General features: G+C 50.6%; 2 protein-coding genes across 5 annotated transcripts in view; both read right to left on the bottom strand.

Moving 5' to 3' along the window:
- Positions 1 to 939: 939 nt before the first annotated feature.
- GHDC (GH3 domain containing) lies at positions 940 to 6,772 on the bottom strand. Of its 2 annotated transcripts, none has more exons than XM_019026942.4 (10): positions 6,596 to 6,744; positions 5,971 to 6,054; positions 5,518 to 5,798; positions 5,107 to 5,228; positions 4,442 to 4,943; positions 3,210 to 3,402; positions 3,024 to 3,095; positions 2,816 to 2,949; positions 2,371 to 2,456; positions 940 to 1,145 (listed from the first exon to the last, which is right to left on the bottom strand). In XM_019026942.4, exons 3-10 carry the CDS (start codon positions 5,783 to 5,785, stop codon positions 1,116 to 1,118), a joined length of 1,407 nt encoding a protein of 468 aa, XP_018882487.4. In that variant the 5' UTR covers positions 5,786 to 5,798; positions 5,971 to 6,054; positions 6,596 to 6,744; the 3' UTR covers positions 940 to 1,115. The 2 variants fall into 2 exon arrangements, with proteins under 2 accessions (XP_018882487.4, XP_004041757.5); XM_004041709.5 differs by lacking the exon at positions 940 to 1,145 and adding an exon at positions 1,271 to 2,107 and having other exon boundaries at positions 6,596 to 6,772.
- Positions 6,773 to 11,552: 4,780 nt separating this feature from the next.
- The window catches only part of STAT5B (signal transducer and activator of transcription 5B), a 76,393-nt gene continuing 67,661 nt past the window's right edge, over positions 11,553 to 20,284 (bottom strand). For all 3 annotated transcript variants that reach the window (XM_031010881.3, XM_019026941.4, XM_055388109.2), the window contains exons 16-19: positions 19,808 to 19,978; positions 15,068 to 15,119; positions 14,651 to 14,758; positions 11,553 to 14,175 (exon numbers count right to left, since the gene is read on the bottom strand). In XM_031010881.3, coding sequence (XP_030866741.1) covers positions 14,049 to 14,175; positions 14,651 to 14,758; positions 15,068 to 15,119; positions 19,808 to 19,978 — 458 coding nt within the window. In that variant the 3' untranslated portion in view covers positions 11,553 to 14,048. The remainder of the gene's footprint in view (positions 14,176 to 14,650; positions 14,759 to 15,067; positions 15,120 to 19,807; positions 19,979 to 20,284) is intronic.

Raw genomic sequence — 20,284 nt, 5'->3', positions numbered from 1 at the left:
AGGCTGGTCTTGAACTCCTGACCTCAGGTGATCTGACTGCCTCGGCCTCCTAAAGTGCTGGGATTACAGGCATGAGCCATGGCACCTGGCCTACAAGCTCTTTATTGAGCTCCTGCTGTGTGCCACACCAGGCACTGGGCATGGGGGCAATTGTGCACAGGATCTAGCCCAGTTTCCAAGGAACTCATCATTCCAGGTGGGAGGCAGTTCAGGCATAATGACAGTTCAGTGAAGGAGAGGACTACTGCCCACATGAGCAAAGCTGAGCCAGTCACTCTGCCTGGGGTGGGCCTGGTAGGGGGTCCTCAAAGGCCTTGCATGAAAGCTAGTTTACATCAGGGGCAGCGGGATAGAGGGCATTACATAGAAGGGACAACTTGAGCAAACTCCTGGAGTTGACAGTGCTTAACAACCCTTAGATGGGAGGTGAGGCGTGGTCCTTAGTCCAGGCCTTCTTTCAAGCAAAGGGAGAGAGGTAGCTGCACATGTAGGTGAGGGCCAAGGTCAAAGGGTCTAATAGGCCAAGTTGATTGGTCTTAATCCTGTGGGCGATGGGGGCCACCATGGGAGGTTTTTTTTTTTTTTTTTTTTTCCGAGATGGTCTCGCTGTGTTGCCCAGGCTGGTCTTGAACTCCTGGGCATGAACCATCCTTCCACCGCAGCCTCTTGAGTAGCTGGGACTATAGGCCCATGCCACTGTGCCCAGCTTCACACGAAGATTTTAACAGGATGGAGTGACAGGCGGAGGTGGGGGCCGGGTGGGTATGCAGCCAGGGCCTGGGTGTGGGACATGGAATGGAGAAGCTATTCAGAGGCATCTGGATCCAGTGCTGCCTCTACTGAGGAGGAGCTGAGGTCTGCCCCTCCCATCAGCCTCCAAGATGGAAAACCTTAAAACTCCAGTCCAGGCAGTGGGAGGAAAGGAAGCCAAAATCTAGCCCAGTTTCTTTCTTTCTTTTATTTTAGCCTCTACAACCTTGTGGAGGCTGCGTTTCCTCATTAGTATGGAACAGTGAACCCAGATGGTCTCCGGAGTTGCTTCCTGCGGCGATGCCTTACGATGTGAAGTAATAGCTCTCCCTTCCCCACCGCAGAAGTGGTTTGTGGGTGCTGGCCTAGGATGTGCCACGAGTCCTCCAAGGCTCCTGTGTGCACATGCAGCCTTGCCAGGCCCAGAGCAGAATGTTGGGGGAAAGTCCTGGAGCTCAGTGGGGGAATGGCTGGGCCGGGGTCCACTCCCGTTTCCCCAAAGCAGACCCTGAGGCAAGAATCTGGGTGCAAGAGGTTTATTTGGGAGCCATCCCAGGAAGCCCAAGGTGGGGGAGTGGGGAAGAGAGGGAAGGGAGGAGCCCCCGCAGGAAGTACATGAATGAGTGGGTTACTGCTGCGGGCAACTGGGACTCCATCCTGTTGGGCATCCTCTGAGAGTTTATGTAGAATACACTTCAGAATTGTCCTGCTCAAGGACAATGAAGCTGAGGTCCTGCTCCTTATTGACTCAGGGTTGCTGCTCCTGGGGACATTAACCCCCCAACACTTCTAGCTTGCCCAGTGCACTGACTGAGCACACAGCTGTGGCCACCAGAGTACCTCTTTGGGCTGTGATACAGGAAACCATTGGTGTGCATGGTAACTCTCCTAGCAGTGTCCTTCATGCCGGGACACGGGGACACGGGCAGGCACTGCTGGCATCTGCTAACCCCAGAGGCCCATACTTCAGAACCGGTCAGCTGGGCCAAGGCCTCTCTAAGGCCCAGCGGCTCTCATGGGCAAATGTCAGGTGACACAGAGTCAGAGACCCTGGCCAAGGACTCCCCATCCGGAGAGGTCCCAGAGGGAGGGGCGAGGTGGCCTCTGGGGGGAGCTGGGCGGTGGGGCAGGACTTGACTCAGGACACCACCCTCTCCTGCAGATACTGGGCCAGGTGCCTGTGCCGAAGGACCCGGGGCATCGCAGGGGGGAAGGGGGAGGAGGGGCAGGCAGCGAGGGCTGCCCGGAGTGCTCGGAAGGCTCCCTGCCCCACCAGGTGGACTCTGGCAGGGCCCACGCTGCCCCAGAACCGCAGGGATTTGTAGCGGGGAGAGGCTTCCTGAAGGCAGTGGTCCAGCTGGGAACAGAATGGCCTGAGTGAGCTGGTGTGTGACCGTGAGTGTGCACATGAGGCATGTGTGGCTGTGCCCAGGCTACATGTGTTTAGAAGTTTTGTGTGGACAGGTGTGTGTCTGTGAGACTTAGCCCTCCCCTCCCAGAGCCTCAGGGAGCTTCTCCTCTGCCACCCCTCTCCTTCCCATCAGCCCTGATCTCCATGGCACCCTGGGAGTGTGCAGAGTGAAGGGGTCTACAGTCAGACCCTGTCCTCGTCTCCTTTACCTTGTCTCGATTTTCCTCCGACAGATTCCTCAGCCCCCTCAGCGCCACAAACACCTCGTAGTGGGGAGCAGAGCCCGCAGAGGAATCTGTGAATAGACCCCATGTGCACATATACTTCCGGTGAATGGGCAGCTGCCAAGTCTAGTGTCCTCTGCCCTATCTGTTCTTCCCCACTCTGAGGTTCATAGGGAAAAAAGAGTTTCTTTGTGGGGAGTGGGGTAAATGGAGAGGAACCTAGAGCTTGATCCTAAATAGGAGACAGATCAGGAAAGAAAATGGGTAGAGACTGCAGCAGGATGGATGAGAGTTAGATGCAGAGAAGGACTTTTGTAGGAGTGGTAAAGGAGGCTGAGTCTTATCTCTTTCCTAGCAGTCCCCTGGCAGACGAGGTAGGGGTTGAAGGGTAGCTCAAGGATGGTAGGCAGGAGCCGGTGGGGAAGCTCACCCAGAATGCTGCTCTCCACACAGCCATGGTCCAGCAGCTTGGCCCCCGCCCACTGCCCCACTGCCCGGCCCAGGGCCTCAGAGAACAGGTCTTCACCAATATCTTCCCCTCGCACACTCAGGGTCTGGTCCAGCCTGAAGAGGAGGAAGGGAGAGGCAGTGGAGCCCAGGACACAAGGATGGCCCTTCAGCTCCCCGGGGTCACCTACCTGCAGATGAACCTGACGACTGGACACTGATTGTAGGCACCAACCACTCGCACCACATCACCCAGGCGGCACCTGATGGGGTGCAAGTGGGAGTGAGGTCGGGCCCAAGGGCTTCTGAGCTCATGCCCCAGGCCCCCAGCATGGTCCCATAGGGCCCCAGGTAGCAGGGGCTGTGCAGCTGATCACCTGGTGAGGCTGGTGCGGTCCGTCAGCACCAGCTCATACTCCTTGCCCTGCTGGGCCTCGGCCAAAAGGAGGGTGGAGGCAGCTTCCTCCTGGGTGCCTTCCTTGACTGGGAGCAGCTCGATAAAGGGGGCCCCGGGGGGCAGAAGGTAGAGCCCATGGGGCTGCTCTGGCTGTAGGTTTAGGCCCAGCACCCCTGTGGAAGCAAAGCAGCCTCCTCAGCATCTGCTGGTGCCATTGCTTTCTGCCAGGCAATAGCCCCTCCTGGATCCCAGGCCTGATCCTCTGAGCACCTGATCCTCCTGCTGCCCTTCCACCACATCCTTCCTGGCTCCCCCAGCCTCAGCAGGCTGCCTCGTAGGCCCTCACTGGAAAGAGGCAGAGTGCTGTGGTCCTGGAGGGGGCAGACTTGGGAGTGAATCCTGGTGCCACATGAATTTGTGCAAGACTCTTTTTTTTTTTGAGACAGAGTCTCGCTCTGTCACCTAGGCTGGAGTGCAGTGGTGCGATCTCGGCTCAGTGATTCAGTGATTCCTGGATTCAAGTGATTCTCCTGCCTGAGCCTCCTGAGTAGCTGAGATTACAGGCGCCTGCCACCACACCTGGCTAATTTTTGTATTTTTAGTAGAGACAGGGTTTCACCACATTGGCCAGGCTGGTCTTGAACTCCTAACTTCAGGTGATCCACCCACCTCAGCCTCTCCCAAAGTGCTGGGATTACACGCGTGAGCCACTGCCCCGGCCTTTTTTTTTTTTTTTTTTTTTTTTTTTTTTTGAGACAGGGTCTTGCTCTGTCACCCAGGCTGGAGTGCAATGGCGCGATCTCAGCTCACTATAACTTCTGCCTCCAAGGTTTAAGCAATCCTCCCGCCTCAGCCTCCCAGGTAGCTGGGATTATAGGCGTGCACCACCACACCCCGCTAGTTTTTGTATTTTTAGTAGAGATGGGGTTTCGCCATGTTGGCCAGGCTGGTCTGGAACTCCTGACCTCAGCGATCCATCCACCTTGGCCTCCCAAAGTGCTGGGATTACAGGCGTGAGCCACTGCACCCAGCTACAAGACTCTTAACCTAGAGAGCCTGAATTTCTTCACTTGTAAAAGGAGGCTGCTGGCCCTAGCATGCAGCTTGTTGGGGAGGATTAAATGAGATGATTATGTAGGGCCCAATGCATGGCTGCTTGTCATGTGACCACTGACCGTTGCCCCCACCTCACTGCCCTTGAGTCCCACTGACCTCCCGAGGCAGCATAAGCAGGAGAGAAGAAGGCTAGTCCTTGGCACCACAAGGCCCCGAGGGCAGCCACAGCCTCGGCCTGGCCTCCTGCATCCAGAGTCACCACCACCTGCAGCTTTGGCCAGAGCCGAAGGGCCAGTCCCCGTGGCCCCTGCTCTAGGGCCTCCCGGAGCTCAGCTGCCCGTTCACGGAGAGGCGCTCCAGGGTTCCCGGCAGCTATCGCCCCAGCTAGCTCTTCACCATCAGTCTCCAGGCCCAAGAAAACATCCAGAAGTTCGACAGCCGTCCCAGCCTCCAGTGCCCTCAGCCCTGGGGACCTCAGTGCGTCCAGCAGCAGGGCCCTAGGGTCCTTGGTTCCAGGGGTGCCCACCTGGCCCAGGGTATTCCCAGGCCAAGGCAGGGGTCGGGGCCAAGGGGATGTAAGGGTCACACGGGCAGTGCGTCCCTGAGCCAGCACTTCTGGGTAGGCCTTGTTTAGGGCTACCAGACCCAGCAAGGTGGCCTGGAGGAGGAAAGAGAGAATGTTGGTCTGGTGTCAGAGCCAGACCCAGAGCCCCCATTTGAGGGTTCTTTGCCCACCATGACTGGAGGGTTTGGCTGCAAGTCAGAGGTCTCTGGTGGGACTGGGCTGTGGCCAGGACTGGGCTCTGGCCATCCTAGATTACCTGCAGAGAGGCCTCCCCAAGGTCCTGGTTTGAGGTCGGGGGCAGTGGCTGCTCTCCACTCTCTTCCTCCTGGGTCTGGCTGGCCTTGGTCAGAGGGAGATGATTCCGGAAGGTGCTTATGTCTATAGCCCCAATGACAATAGAAACGCCTCAGGAAGCCAGTTTCCCAAGAGTTTCAGGCAAGACTGGTGAGACCCTTGAGGGAGGAACCAAGAATAGGCCTGGGGTAGAGAGGATGTAAGGACCCAGCATGGGAAATTCATCTTGGACTAGAGAGCCAGTCCTGGGTCTCTGGGTCAGGCCACTCTGTTGGCAGAGGAGGAGGTAAGGGGGCCATCAGGCTCTGGAATCTGACGGTCCTGTGGGGTTTCTTTCTCTTTGGGTCACCTCCCTAGACCCTGGGAAACACACCTGTGCTCCTTCTGAGGGAAGACTGGGGGCGCTGGGCTCCCTGTAGACACCACCTCAGGGCCTGCTGCTGGCTCTGGTGCACGTGGAGCGTGCTCTGCTCCAGCCTCCGCTGCTGCCAGGTGGCTGCCCAGACCAGGGCCCCCCATGCCACTTCGTGCTGGAGGCCAGCAAGCCAGGACAGCCTGGCATCCTGGGACCGCTGCTGCCTGAGCAGGGCCAATGTTGGCAGCAGCAGCAGCAGCAGCAGCAGGAGTGGCCACAGCAGCATCTCCAAGCAGCTCCTGGGAAGAGGAAGGAACCCAGATATGGGGGCATGCAGCAATTATCCATTTCTCCTCCCACGCTCTACTGCATACAGGAAAACCAAGGAAAAATGAAATTGGGAAGAAGGCAGGACCCTGTGGGGCAGGTGATGCAAAGGAGAGACTATCAAAGCTTTGGAGTCCCACTGACCTGAGTGCAGATCCTGCCTCTGCCGCTTGTTAGCTGTAGGGCCCTGAGCAATTTAGTGGGCTGCACTGAGCTCTGTTTCCTGATCTGCAAAATGGGAATAAGAATAAGAATGCCTCTTTCAGAAGGTAGGGCTGGGCAGGGTGAGGTGGCTATCATCTGTAATCCCAGCACTTTGGGAGGCTGAGGCAGGAGAATCACTTGAGCCCAGGAGTTTGCAACCGGCCTGAGCAACATAGGGAGACTCCATCTCTACAAAAAATTGAAAAACTAGCCCAGCGCGGTGTCACACCCATAGTCGCAGCTACTTGGGAGGCTGAGATGCGAGGATCCCTTGAGCCCAGGATGTCAAGGCTACAGTGAGCCAAGATCGTGCCACTGCACTCCAGCTTGGGCAACAGAGTGAGACCCTGTCAAAAAAAAAAAAAAGATAAAAAAAGGGAGAAAAGAAGGTAGAGGAAGGGAAGGTACAGGAAAGGTTTGGGACAGGGTCGGTCGGGCACACAGCAGCTGCATAATGATATCTCTTGCCCACTCCCGAGTGGCTTTGCTTTCTCTCGGGATCCACCCTGTCCCAGCTCCTTGTCCCTCCTGAGCCCCAGGCTGTGGGGTCCATGCCCACATGCACCTGTCACAGCCCACTTCTGCCTACTCCTGGCACGTGACGGAGACCCCTGGGTGACTCTGGGTCTCAGCACACATCCGGCCAGAAAGAAGGAGCGATGGCTTTAAAGGGCTGGGCCCCAACTGGGAAATCCGGCCACCAGGCCTGAGGGAGGAGCTGAAGGAGGGGGGTGCTCTTAAAGGGGCAGGTCGCCTACAGGACTTCATGTCGGGTGCTAGCCCAGGCTGGCAGTTGGGGCAGTTAGGACCAGACTAGCATGGTCCTCAAACTTGCACAGGTGAAGGAACAGAAAGGTGTGTGTGGGAAAGAACGCCATTAAGCCACTTGAGCTGGGAGAGGGGCAAGCTTAAGAACTCTTAAAACCCCAACTCAGCTGGGTGCGGTGGCTCACGCCTGTAATCCCAACACTTTGGGAGGCTGAGGCAGGTGGATCATCTGAGGTCAGGAGTTTGACACCAGCCTGACCAACATGGTGAAACCCCATCTCTACTAAAAATACAAAATTAGCCAGATGTGGTGGCGCATGCCTGTAATCCCAGCTACTTGGGAGGCTGAGGCAGAAGAATCACTTGAACTTGGGAGGCAGAGGTTGCAGTGAGCTGAGATTGCGCCATTGTACTCCAGCCTGGGCAACGAGCGAAACTCCGTCTCAAAAACAAACAAAACAACAACAACAAAAAAACCCCCATCCTCTCCCTCAAGGTAGTTGAGAAAGAAAACAATTTTATTATTGAATAAGCATTCAACCAGAATGTGATGTACATGACAGGTGATCTGCTAAGAGCTTGCAAAGAAGGGAGGAAATCTTACTTTTTTGTATAGCCAAGCACATACAACCCATTACATACACGTTTTCAAGATAAACAATAATAAGTCCTCAAGTAAGAGGACTTGTCACATATAGTTTATCTTTTTTTTTTTTTTTTTTTTTTGAGACACAGTCTTGCTCTGTCGCCCAGGCTGGAGTGCAGTGGCACAATCTCAGCTCACTGCAACCTCCACTTCCCAGGTTCAAGCAATTCTCCTGTCCCAGCCTCCCAAGCAGCTGGGACTACAGGTGTGTGCCACCATGCCCAGCTAATTTTTGTATTTTCAGTAGAGACGGGGTTTCACCATGTTGGCCAGGCTGGTCTCAAACTCTTGACCTCAAGTGATCTACCCTCCTTGGCCTCCCAAAGTGCTGGGATTACAGGTGTGAGCCACCACACCCAGCAAGTCACATAGTTTATCTTAACTTTACATGGTTATTGGGTGAACATCTGTGTTAGCTTGCTGGCTTTATCCCAAGGAAAATTACAGACTTCTTTTTTTTTGTTTTTTTGGCAGAGTTCTATTCTTGTTGCCCAGGCTGGAGTGCAATGGCACGATCTTAGCTCACTGCAACCTCCGCCTCCCAGATTCAAGCAATTCTCCTGCCTCAGCCTCCCGAGTAGCTGGGATTACAGGCACGCATCACCACACCCAGCTATTTTTGTATTTTTAGTAGAGACGGGGTTTCACCATGTCACCATGTTGGCCAGGCTGGTCTCAAACTCCTGACCTCAAGTGATCCACCTGCCTCGGCCTCCCAACGTGCTGGGATTACAGGCCTGAGCCACTGCACCCAGCCAGTCACATATAGTTTATCTTAACTTTACCTGGTTACTGGGTGACCATCTGTGTTAGCCTGTTGCCTTTATCCCAAGGAAAATTACAAACTTCTTTTTTTGTTTTTTGTTTTTGAGACAGGGTCTTGCTCTATTGCCCAGGCTGGAGTGCAGTGGTGCGATCATAGCTCACTGCAACCTCAACCTCCTGGGCTCAAGAGATCCTCCTGTCTCAGCCTCCCAAGGGACTGGAACTACAGGTACGCACCACTACGCTCAACTAATTTTATTTTTTGTAGAGACGAGAGCTCCCTATGTTGCCCAGGCTGGTGTGTTCTTGACCTAGGCTCTCAAAACACTAAAACCACTCCCTTTCTCCCCTTACTCGCCTCTGGATACCTTTGAGAAGAGAGCTACTACTCGCTGAGTACCTCTCTTCCCTTCACAGCTGAGCTTCTTTCAACAGGTCTGTTCTCACTCTGGCTAACTCACCTCACTTTCACGTTTTTTCTCGCTGAGATCTTGCATTTGCTTTTATTATTTATTTAAAGACAGGGTCTCGCTCTGTTGTCCAGGCTGGAGTTCAGTGGCCTGGTCACAGCTCATTGCAACCTTGAACTCCGGGGATCAAGCAATCCTCCTGCCCCAGCCTCTGAGTGGCTAGGACTACAGGCATGTGCCACCACACCCAGCTAATTAAAAACATTTTTTTTTTTTGTAGAGACAGGGGGTCTTACTATGTTGCCCAGACTGGTCTGGAACTCCCGGTCTCAGCGATCCTCCCACCTTGGCCTTCCAAAGTGCTGGAATTACAGGTGTAAGCCACTAGACCTGGCCCAATAACAGCTTTATTAGATATAATTCACACACCATACAAATCACCCATTTAATGTACAATTCAAGATCTAGTATATCCAGAGATATGTGCAACCAACACCACAGACAATTTTATAACATTTTCATTACCTCAAAAACAAACCCTGCAGAGTCTCTCTGAGCCTACTGTGTCTCAGGAGACTGCCCAATTCGTTAAATAAAATAAAATAAAATAAAATAAAAAACCCCAAACTCAGGCTGGGCGTGGTGGCTCACACCTATAATCCCAGCACTTTGGGAGGCCAAGGCAGGTGGATCACCTGAAATCAGGAGTTCAAGACCAGCCTGGCCAACATGGCAAAACACTGTCTCTACTAAAAATACAAAAATTAGCAGGGTGTGGTGGCCGGCACCTATAATCCCAGCTACTTGGGAGGCTGAGGCAGGAGAATCGCTTGAAACTGGGAGGCAGTGGTTGTAGTGAGCCGAGATGGCGCCACTGCACTCCAGCCTGGGTGACAGAGCGAGACTCTGTCTCAAGAAAAACAAACAAACAAACAAACAAAACAAAAAAACCCCCAAACCCTGTATCCTTTCACTATTACCTCCAAACTCCTTCCCACCCTCTAGGCAACCTCAAATTTACTGTCTCCATAGATTTGCCTATCCTAGACATTTCCTATAAATGGCATCATATAATATGCGGTCTTTTGTACTTGGCTTCTTTTCTTTTTCCTTGCTCTGTCACCCAGGCTGGAGTGCAGTAGCATGATCACAGCTCAAGTGATCCTCCCACCTCAGCCTCCTGAGTAGGTGGGACTACAGGGGTGCACCACCACATCCAGCTAATTTTTGTATTTTTTTGTAGAAATGGGGTTTCACCATGTTGTCCAAGCTGGTCTTGAACTGCTGCACTCAAGTGATCCCTCGCCTCAGCCTCCCAAAGTGCTGGAGTCCCAGGCATGAGCCACCATGCCCGGCCTGGCTTCTTTCATCTAGCATGATATTGTCAAGGTTCATCCATGACACCATCATGTCCTGTGTGTCAGCACTTCATTCCTTTTTATTGCCGTATATTCCATTGTACAGATATACCATAATACATTTTGTTTATTCATCAGTTGATGGACATTTGGGTTGTTTCTGCCCTTTGGCTATTATGCATAATGCTGTTATGAACATTTGTCATAAGTGTTTCTGTACATATATGTTCTCATTGTTCTTATGTAGATACCTACAAGTGGAATGGCTGGGTTTTTTGTTTTTTTTATTTGAGACAGAGTCTTGCTCTGTTGCCCAGGCTGGAACGCAATGGCATGATCTCGGCTCACTGCAATCTCTGCCTGCCAGGTTCAAGCGATTCTCCTGCCTCAGCCTCTCAAGTAGCTGGGATTACAGGCGCGTGCCACCACGCCCAGCTAATTTTTGTGTATTTTTAGTAGAGACAGGGTTTCACCATGTTGGCCAGACTGGTCTCGAACTCCCGACCTCAGGTGATCCACCTGCCTTGGCCTCCCAAAATGCTGGGATTACAGGCATGAGCCACCGTGCCCGGCCCTATTTGTTCCTTAAGAGCCAGCTCCAGGCTGGGCATGGTGGTTCACGGCTGTAATCCCAGCATTTTGGGAGGCCAAGGCAGGTGGATCACCTGAGGTCAGGAGTTCCAGACCAGCCTGGCCAACATGGTGAAACCCCGTCCCTACTAAAAATGCAAAAATTAGCCGGGAGTGGTGGCGCCTGTAATCCCAGCTACTCAATTAAAATAAAAAAATAAAATAAAAAAAAAGCTTGAGTTTCTCAGTGGCCTTCCTGCATGTTCTTTTGCATAATGACTTTGGGATGCCTTGATTGCAGCAGGAAGCGATATCCTAGCATAATCAGTTGTGGTAGCTGCCTTTCTCCAACTGTGAGCCTCTGCGGGGAAGGCACCATTTCTCATCCCACACACAATGCTGAACTCAGGGTCAGGTACTCTAAATGTGCTGAATCTCAAGGACAGGCTTTCAGCCGGGCGTGGTGGCTCACGCCTGTAATCCCAGCACTTTGGGAGGCTGAGGTGGGCAGATCATGAGGTCAGGAGATCGAGACCATCCTGGCTAACATGGTGAAACCCCGTCTCTACTAAAAAATACAAAAAAATTAGCCGGGTGTGGTGGCGGGCGCCTGCAGTCCCAGCTACTCGAGAGGCTGAGGCAGGAGAATGGCGTGAACCTGGAAGGCGGAGCTTGCAGTGAGCCAAGATTGTGCCACTGCACTACAGCCTGGGGGACACAGCCAGGCTCCCTCTCAAAAAAAAAGAAAAGAAAAAAAGACAAGCTTTCTGGAGTCAGGAGGCTAGGAGACCATCATTCTTATTTTCAAAACATCATATGAGCAGGAAGGTATGAAAGGCCCCATCTGCCATCAGAGCTAATGACGTGCCCTCTGAGGCAGCCAACTCCCAACCACCCAACCAGTTCCCTTTTTCAGGGTCACGCTGATGACTTGAAACTTTTCCGTGTTCAAGCTGCCCTCCCTTGGCATGTGACAGAAAAAAGTAAAAACAGGACTCAATACCATCCCTTCAGAGGAAGCCTTTATTGTAACATAAAATACACAACTTTGTGACTGCCCCAAATTGTACACAATACTTTTTTTTGGTGGCTAAATAACTAATCTGCCTTGACACTAAAATATGTATCTGAAATAATTTCACCAAGTTTTAAAAAGAAAAATTATAAAAAGTATACTTTCATTTTAAGTTATATTCGATTTTAGTCTCCCCCTACCCCCTCGAAAAAACCTGCACATTTCACACACGGAGCTGAAACTTTTGAGGACTTGTGTGTGTCTGGGAGTGGGTGAGAGGCTGATGGGGTCGAGATACACCACTACCTTTTCTTGTGGTTTGCAGGAACAGGGAGGAGAGAGAAGATAGAACGCAGAGAGCGAGCACACCTTTCATCAAAAATCTCCACTCTCTAGGCACAGCCTCGGTAACACCGAGGACAGCTCACAACTGGACAAGCAGGGAAACCCCAGCTCAGGGAAGCCACACTCATCAGCTCTCTTCCTCCCCAACCCAGTGCCAACTGCAAAGTAAGCCAGGGCGGCCTGGCTGCTCTGTCCTCAGCAGGCCCTGGGGTGGGTCCACTCCCAACCTGAAAGTGTATCAAGTCTGACCCCCCAACCAGGGTTGCTGGAACAGAGAGCGAGGTCTCAGAGGCAGGTGCTGGTGAAGCATCTCTGGGAGACAGGCAGGGAGTGACTCTACGAGCCTGGATCCCTGAGCAGGCAGGCTCTCCTTCTCACCCTTCCCCAATGCACCCATCCTCATGGTTGGAATTTTCATCAAATCTTGAGGGGTAGGGAGGGGCTGAGTGGGATGCGGGTAGCCTGCTCCTCAGAGGCAGAGAGACTCTACTGCCTGGCATAGAAAAATAAATCAGTGTATGAAACCAAGCCAAGGCAAACGGCAGCTTTAAAAAAGTCATCTTCCAATAAATAATTTACTATAGAGGAATATTTTTAACGGCAAAACACTGATAAATTCAGAAGTTATTTTTGTAAAAAAAATATGTTTATTTACTCTCATGTATAAAAATAAGGTTTTTGGGGCCATCCTCTCCTGGGGGTGCTCATGCCCTTCTTTTGGAGAGGGGGCCGAGGGGTGACCTTTTAGGCCTTACCCGTAAGCTATTTTAATACACCTGCTCACCCCCCTCTTCCTCCACTACCTGCTGTAGCCCATTCCTTCCTTCTGGTGTAAAGCTACAGAAGAAGTCGTGGAACAAAATTATACCGAGGCTTTTTTTGTTTTGTTTTATACTTTTATCAAACTCCCCAGCAAACTTGCTGACTGCATTTCCACACATTACCAACACCTGCCAGGACTTCACAGCAGGGTGACCCGCTGAGCAAGCTGGCCTAGGTTCAGCCCACACTGCTGCTACCTACTCTTCAAGACATTAGGTGTGAACAGAGAAGGGGAATGAGGTGACCTGGGTTTGAATGACCCAGGGCCCAATGCACAAGAGAGAATTTTGATGTCAAATTAGGGTGGCAAGGAGAAAACAAAAAAGATCCAACTTAGAAACAGAACCATGATTCAACATTTGCAAAAAGCATCATCAATAAGCCTGAAGAACGCCGCGGACTGTGCATCCGCTGGCTCAGAGAAAGGCTGGGCAGCCGGAACAGCAGCTTCCTGGGTAACCAGGCAACAGTCTCAGCACCTGGGAGTCAGGGCTGCGCACTCCACTCTGGCCAGAACATAAACGGCATTGGCACTGTAAGCTCTCAGTTACGTGGCCCTCTTTTCTCTCCTCTATTTCTCCAAACATATGTGCACACCCAGAGGAACTGAGTGGCAATTCCAGGGTGCGGGCGGGCAGGAGGGGAGAGAGGACAAAGAGAGAATAAGATGAGCTAAATGTTTTGTGAAAAGCCACCACCCATCCGAAAACTTGTGACTTCCCTTGCCCCAACAATCTTTGTAGGTTGCCCCTTTTCCCATTCCTACCCAAGAACACAGGGGTGGGGGAGAGGGAAGGCTCTCTTTGTCAAAAAGCAGTTTTCTACATTTCAGAAGAAAAGCAGAGACAATCACGGTTATATATCAATTGCTTGGCAGACAGAGTGATGAAGACTCACTGGAGCACATGTGCTTTCTCCTCCCTTTGTCCTTCTCTTATTCAAACAGCCACATGTCAAAGTCCAGCCACTCTTAAGACACATGGCCAACTTCCAGGCTTCACGAAACTCACTGCCTTTTTGCACAAAGTAAAAACCACCACAGCCTCTGTCTGTGGCCCCTCTGCTACAACTAAACTCTCAGACAGTGAGAGGGAGAAACACCATAACGTGCAAACACGCACACACACACACACACACACACATACTTGCACTCCCTTTGCTGGTGCCACCATGCACAGAAACACTAAGGTCACAACTAGTATTAACACTTCACATTATGAGTATTGTTTCAAAAGAGAAGCGATTCATGGAATTAAAACATCCACAAGACTGATTCCTCTGGTGAGGATGAAGAAGCTGAAGATGGAGAGGTCGCGGGGTCACGATTGTGCGTGCGGGATCCACTGACTGTCCATTGGCCGGCCCAGGAGCTCCTCCACACGCCGCGCTACGTCCATTGTGTCCTCCAGATCGAAGTCCCCATCGGTGTCAAGGACTGAGTCAGGGCTTGGGAGGGAAAGAAGAGGGATGAAGGGAAGGGGAAAGCCTGCCAGAGACCACCCCAAGCCCCACAGGCCACCAGGGGAGCAGTCTGAGCCAGCCTATGCCCTCAGCCTGGGGCTTCATGGGAAAAGAACAACCATTCAAACAGCTAGCTGTACAGCAACTCGGACTGAAATACCCTCCCCTGTTACCTCTCACACCGGCTGTCCAGACACATCACAACTCCACTCAGTCCTTAGAGCAAGAAAAATCTCCATATTGAGAGAGGGGAACAGATGACATTTGCCCAACCCGACTCTAAACCACCAATCACTTCTGGTCAAATCTCTCCCTCCCAAAGGCCAGAGCCCGGGCCAGGGCTGTGTGGTCTCAGACCTAGAGGAGCTCTGGATTCCTTTGACCCCAGCCCTCCAGGGGTCCAGCCTGGGGCCAAGCCCCCAGTTCCTCCCCTGTGGACCCCCACGAGAACGCCACCTACTTCTGTGGGTACATGTTATAGTGAGCCTGGGGACACACAGCTGGGGAAGGGGCCTGGTCCATGTATGTGGCGCTGCCGCCCCCGGCATCCGCAGATGCGTTCACAAACCTGCAGAAGGAAGAGAACAGAGCTTCAGCTGCCAGGGAGGCCGGGGCAGCTGACTTGGGGAGGGGACCAAGGGGTATCTTTGTCTTTCTCGGGGTGTAGAAGGACAAAGTGCCCCACTCGGCCCTAGGGCTCCAGCTACAGGAGTGGGGCCTCAGGTACTGGCATAGCATCACCAAGCCCAGGTCCTTCCCCAGGGCTGAGACAGGTTCCCTGGGGGAGCGGAAAGCTGGGCCAGGATAAGGATGGGAGGCAGGGTCTGGGGGAGGAGGAAAGAGGCAGAAGGAGAGCCACAGCCACCTGGACACTTACTCAGGGACCACTTGCTTGATCTGTGGCTTCACGTATCCATCAACAGCTTTAGCTGCCAAGGGAAGAATGTGGTGAATCAAAGTTCTCAAGTGAAACAAAAATGTGATCTTCCTTATGAATCACATCTTTTCTTAGGACAGAACACAACCACCTAACTTATCTAAGGATATGACACAAGCACTTAATATTTTTTTGTTTTGTTTTTTGAAACAGTCTCACTCTCTCATCCAGGCTGGAGTACAGTGGTGCAATCTCGGCTCACTGCAGCCTCTGCCTCCCAGGTTCAAATGATTCCGATGCCTCAGCCTCCTGAGTAGCTGGATTACAGATGCACCACCACATTTTGGCTAATTTTTGTATTTTTAGTAGAGACAGGGTTTCACCATGTCGCCCAGGCTGTTTTCTAACTCCTGACCTCAAGTTATCTGCCCACCTTGGCCCCCCAAAGTGCTGGGATTACAGGCATAAGCCACTGCACTTGGCCAAGCATTTAATATTTCAATCTGTTAGGAAGACCTGGTAGAGGAGAAGGTCAGCACTAAAACTGAAATTCAAGATATCTTCCAAATTGGCTTGGATGTTTCAATAAATTCTTCAAACCATGGAAACTATGTACTTCAATACAAATCTAAGTCAAGCACTAATTGCATACTAATTAAAAAAAAAAAAACACACCTTGAAAAGCTTAAAGTCCAAGATGCAGCAGAGAGACAGGATTTGTTCTACCTGAACCAGGGGATAAAATCAGGACCAGGAGGGGCAGGTCATAAGAGGACAAATGTTCAGTCATGCAAGGAAGAATGTTCTAAGTAGAACTGCCAGGAAAAGAAATGATTTATCTTAGGAAGGACTGATTTCCTTGTCACTGGAGGTTTTCTTTTTTTTCTTTTTTGACAGAGTCTTACTCTGTTGCCCACACTGGAGTGCAGTGGTGCGATCTCAGCTCACTGCAACCTCTGCCTTCTGGGTTCAAGTGATTCTCATGCTTCAGCTTCCCGAGTAGCTGGGATTACAGGTGCGCACCACCACGCCCAACTAATTTTTATATTTTTGGTAGAGATGGGGTTTCTCCATGTTGGTCAGGCTGGTCTCGAACCCCTGACCTCAAGTGATCCACCCGCCTTGGCCTCCCAAAGTGCTGAGATTACAGGTGTGAGCCACGGTGCCTGGCCATCACCGGAGGTTTTCAAGCAGGAGATGCATACATGTCAGGGATCTTACGGAAAGGCCTAGGCACTGGAGAGCCGCTGATCTGATCTGATGATGTCTGAGGTTCCTCTAACTCTGAGTGTCTAGTCTTTCAGGAAAGGGAAGGCTACTTTTCCCAGCACCTGCACGCTCCTTCACGCCTGGTGTTTCTGCATTTGGGGTACTTTGATGTCACTAGTCCCAGTGAGCGCTGTTGGTGCCAAGAATGCGACATGTCCTTTGCTTCCCACAGAATCCCCACTGGGATGTGGCAGATGAGCAGATAAACCTGCACGTGATCTGGTCGACCAGTTACCTTTTCAGAAGGCTGACTATGGAAATCCAGGTAAGCAGGTGGTAAGAATGTGATTATCTGACATGGGAGAATGAAGTCTTGTTTCTGGGTACGTGAATATGGGAATCAGTACAAAGTTAATTATACTAGGCAAGGACGATCACACTATGATTATAGGACAAGGAGCTTGTCATTTAAGTAGCCCAAGAGGGTGAAACGCTGCAGGGTTCACCAATTGCTTATTACCCTAATCTTCTTCTAGGGCTTCAAGTATCAGGAGCGACCTTTTCATAACATGTTTTTTGTGCTTTACAGTGTACAGAGAATTTTATAGATTGGCTAAGAAGTTAAAAACAAAGAAATGCTGCCAGAAATAGGATTTTATTTTTTTCCGAGACAGGGTCTTACTCTGTCACATAGGCTAAAGTGCAATGGCACAATCATAGCTCATTGCAGCCTCAAATTCCTGGGCTCAACCAATCTTCCAGCCTCTGCCTTCTGAGTAGCTGGGACTACAGGCATGCACCACCAAGCGCAGCTAACTTTTTCTTTTTTGTAGAGATAGAGTCTCACTATGTTGCCCAGGCTGGTCTCCAACTCCTAGGCTCAAGCAATCCTCCCTCCTCCGCCTTCTAATGTGCTGGAATTACAGGCATGAGCCACTGTGCCCAGGCCCAAATTATAAGTATCTTAAATAACCAACATGTAACTCACCATACAATGGGATTGTATGCAGTCATCAAAATGAGGTTGGAAGATTACATTTACTGAGCTGTAACTCTGCATAGGATATATTTCTTTTTTTTGAGGCAGAGTCTCGCTCTGTTGCCCAGGCTGGAGTGCAGTGGTGTGATCTTGGCTCACTGCAACCTCCGCCTCCCGGGTTCAAGTGATTCTCTTGCCTCAGCCTCCTGAGTAGGTGGGATTACAGGTGCCTGCCACCATGCCCGGCTAATTTTTGTATGTTTTTTAGTACAGATGGGGTTTCATCATGTTGGCCAGGCTGGTCTCAAACTCCTGACCTCAAGTGATCCACCTGCCTTGGCCTCCCAAAGTGTTGGGATTACAGGCATGAGCCACCATGCCCAGCTACCTAGGATATATTTCCAAGTAAAAAAAAAAGTCACAAAAAATTACATATGATATGGTCCAGACTCCAACCTTTCACCCTGAACTCCAAGGCTGGAGTGCCCTGACCTCAGTTCCTACCACTTATCTTCCCTGCTCAAGAGGCTCCAGCCTCCCTGGCCCTCCTGAGGCTTTCCAGACATGCCCATTCTCAACCCAGGATTTTTGTACTTGTTCTCTTGGCATACAATGTTTTTCTCTAGATCTTTGTATGGCTAGCTTCCTCACTTCATTCAGGTCTTTTCAAACATCACATCCTGGCTGGGTAGAGTGGCTCATGCCTATAATCCCAGAAACTTGGGGGACTGAGGAAGGAACATTGCTTGAGCCCAGGAATTTGAGACCAGTCTGGGAAACACAGCAAGACCCCATATCTATAAAAATAAAATAATTAACCAGGATTGGTGGTGCATGCCTGTAGTCCCAACTATGTGGGAGGTTGAGGTGGGAGGATCCCTTGAGTCTAGCAGTTTGAGACTGCAGTGAGCAATGTACTCCAGCCTGGGCAACAAAGTGAGACCCCATCTCAAACAAACAAAACAACAACAAAAAAAACAAACATGTCCTCAGAGAAACCCTCCTTGACCACTCTAGTAAAATAACACCTCCACTCTCCTCCCTGCCACTTTTCTATTCCTCTACCTTGCTTTATTTGTCTTCAGGGCGCCCATCACTAAATTAATATATTTGTGTTTTGTTTGTTTTTGAGATGGAGTCTCGCTCTGTCGCCAGACTGGAATGCAGTGGCATAGTCTCGGCTCACTGCAACTTCTGCCTCCCTGGTTCAAGCGATTCTCCTGCCTCAGTCTCCCAAGTACCTGGAATTACAAGCGCCCACCACCACACCTGACTACTTTTTGTATTTTTAGTAGAGATGGGGTTTCACCATGTTGGCCAGGCTGGTTTCAAACTCCTGATCTTAGGTGATATGCCTGCCTCGGCCTCCCAAAAGTCTGGGATTACAGGCATGAGCCACCGCGCCCGGCCTGAATATGTTTCCTTGTTTATGGTCTTCGTTCTGCTGCTAGATAACCTCCACACAGGAAGTTCAAGCAACAGGTGATGCAATGTATAATACATATCTATATATAGAGTGCAAGAATAGTCACTAAATCATCCATAGAGGTTAATCTCTAGATGAGAGATGTTGTGTGGTATCTGTTTTTTGTTTTCTTTTGTTTTGTTTTTGAGATAGAATTTCACTCTTGTTGCCCAGGCTGGAGTGCAATGGCACGATTTCAGCTCACCACAACTTCCACCTCTCAGGTTCAAGCAATTCTCCTGCCTCAGCCTTCCCGAGTAGCTGGGATTACAGGCATGCGCCACCATACCAGGCTAATTTTGTATTTTCAGTAGAGGTGGGGTTTCTCCACGTTGGTCAGGCTGGTCTTGAACTCCCGACCTCAGGTGATCCGCCTGCCTCAGCCTCCCAAAGTGCTGGGATTATAGGCGTGAGCCACCACGCCCAACCTTCCTTTTTTTTTTTTTTTTTTTTTTTTTTTTGAGACTGAGTCTCACCCTATTGCCCAGGCTGGAGTGCGGTGGCACAGTCTCAGCTCACTGTAATCTCCACCTCCTGGGTTCAAGTGATTCTCATGCCTCAGCCTCCCGAGTAGCTGCGATTACAAGTGCCTGCCACCACGCCTAATTTTTGTATTTTTTGTAGAGATAGGGTTTCACCATGTTGGCCAGGCTGGTCTGGAACTCCTGACCTCAAATGATCCGCCTGCCTTGGCCTCCCAAAGTTCTGGGATTACAGGCATGACCCACCGTACCCAGCCTGTTTTCTTTTTTATGCCTTTATGTGTCTTCTGAAAATTTTATAATAAATATGTAATACTTCTAAACTCAGAAAGCAATAAAACCATCTCTGTCATGAAAAACAAAATTTTACGTAATTTTGTTTGATCTAAGCTTGTATTAAAAAGAATTTGTTTTCTTCAATTTGATATTTGGGATTAGTGGTAGATGTGTTTTCTGTATGACTGAAGAATCCAGCCCAAGGTTTACATCTGCCCTGGAAAATGCTCAAACTGCTCTCACTGAGTGGTAATTGTGTGGGTTTTCACGCAAGAGAGATAACACACGCAGGCATACACAAAATCAAACCAGAATGCGAACATTGTTACCAGTAGCAGACTCGCAGGGAACTGGTGTGTAGTATTTGGAGTATACTTCATCTTTTGGCCGATCGGGAAACACGTAGATAAGGTAATTCAAGTCTCCCAAGCGGTCGGCTAGGGACCGAATGGAGAAGTCTCTGGTGGTAAAAGGCATCAGGTTCCAAAACATTCTTTCCTCTAGATCAATAAACAGAACAATCACATTCTAAACATGATTTCTGAATTAGGAAATCTTAAAACCCCAACATACTATAAATTCAAGCTTGCCATTATAATGGCTCCAATAGAAATCTCCATTTAAAAATAACCATGGGTTATAGACGAAATACTTTTATTTATTTATTTACTTACTTACTTATTTTGAGACGGAGTCTCACTCTGTTACCAGGCTGGAGTGCAGTGGTGCGATCTTGGCTCACTGCAACCTCCAACTCCCTGGTTCAAGCAATTCTCCTGCCTCAGCCTCCCAAGTAGCTGGGATTA

This window comes from Gorilla gorilla, chromosome 4 (assembly GCF_029281585.2).
Source record: "Gorilla gorilla gorilla isolate KB3781 chromosome 4, NHGRI_mGorGor1-v2.1_pri, whole genome shotgun sequence".
Lineage (NCBI taxonomy): Eukaryota > Metazoa > Chordata > Mammalia > Primates > Hominidae > Gorilla > Gorilla gorilla.
The sequence above is the reverse complement of the archived record's forward strand: the minus strand, read 5'-3'. Positions and strand labels throughout refer to the sequence as shown.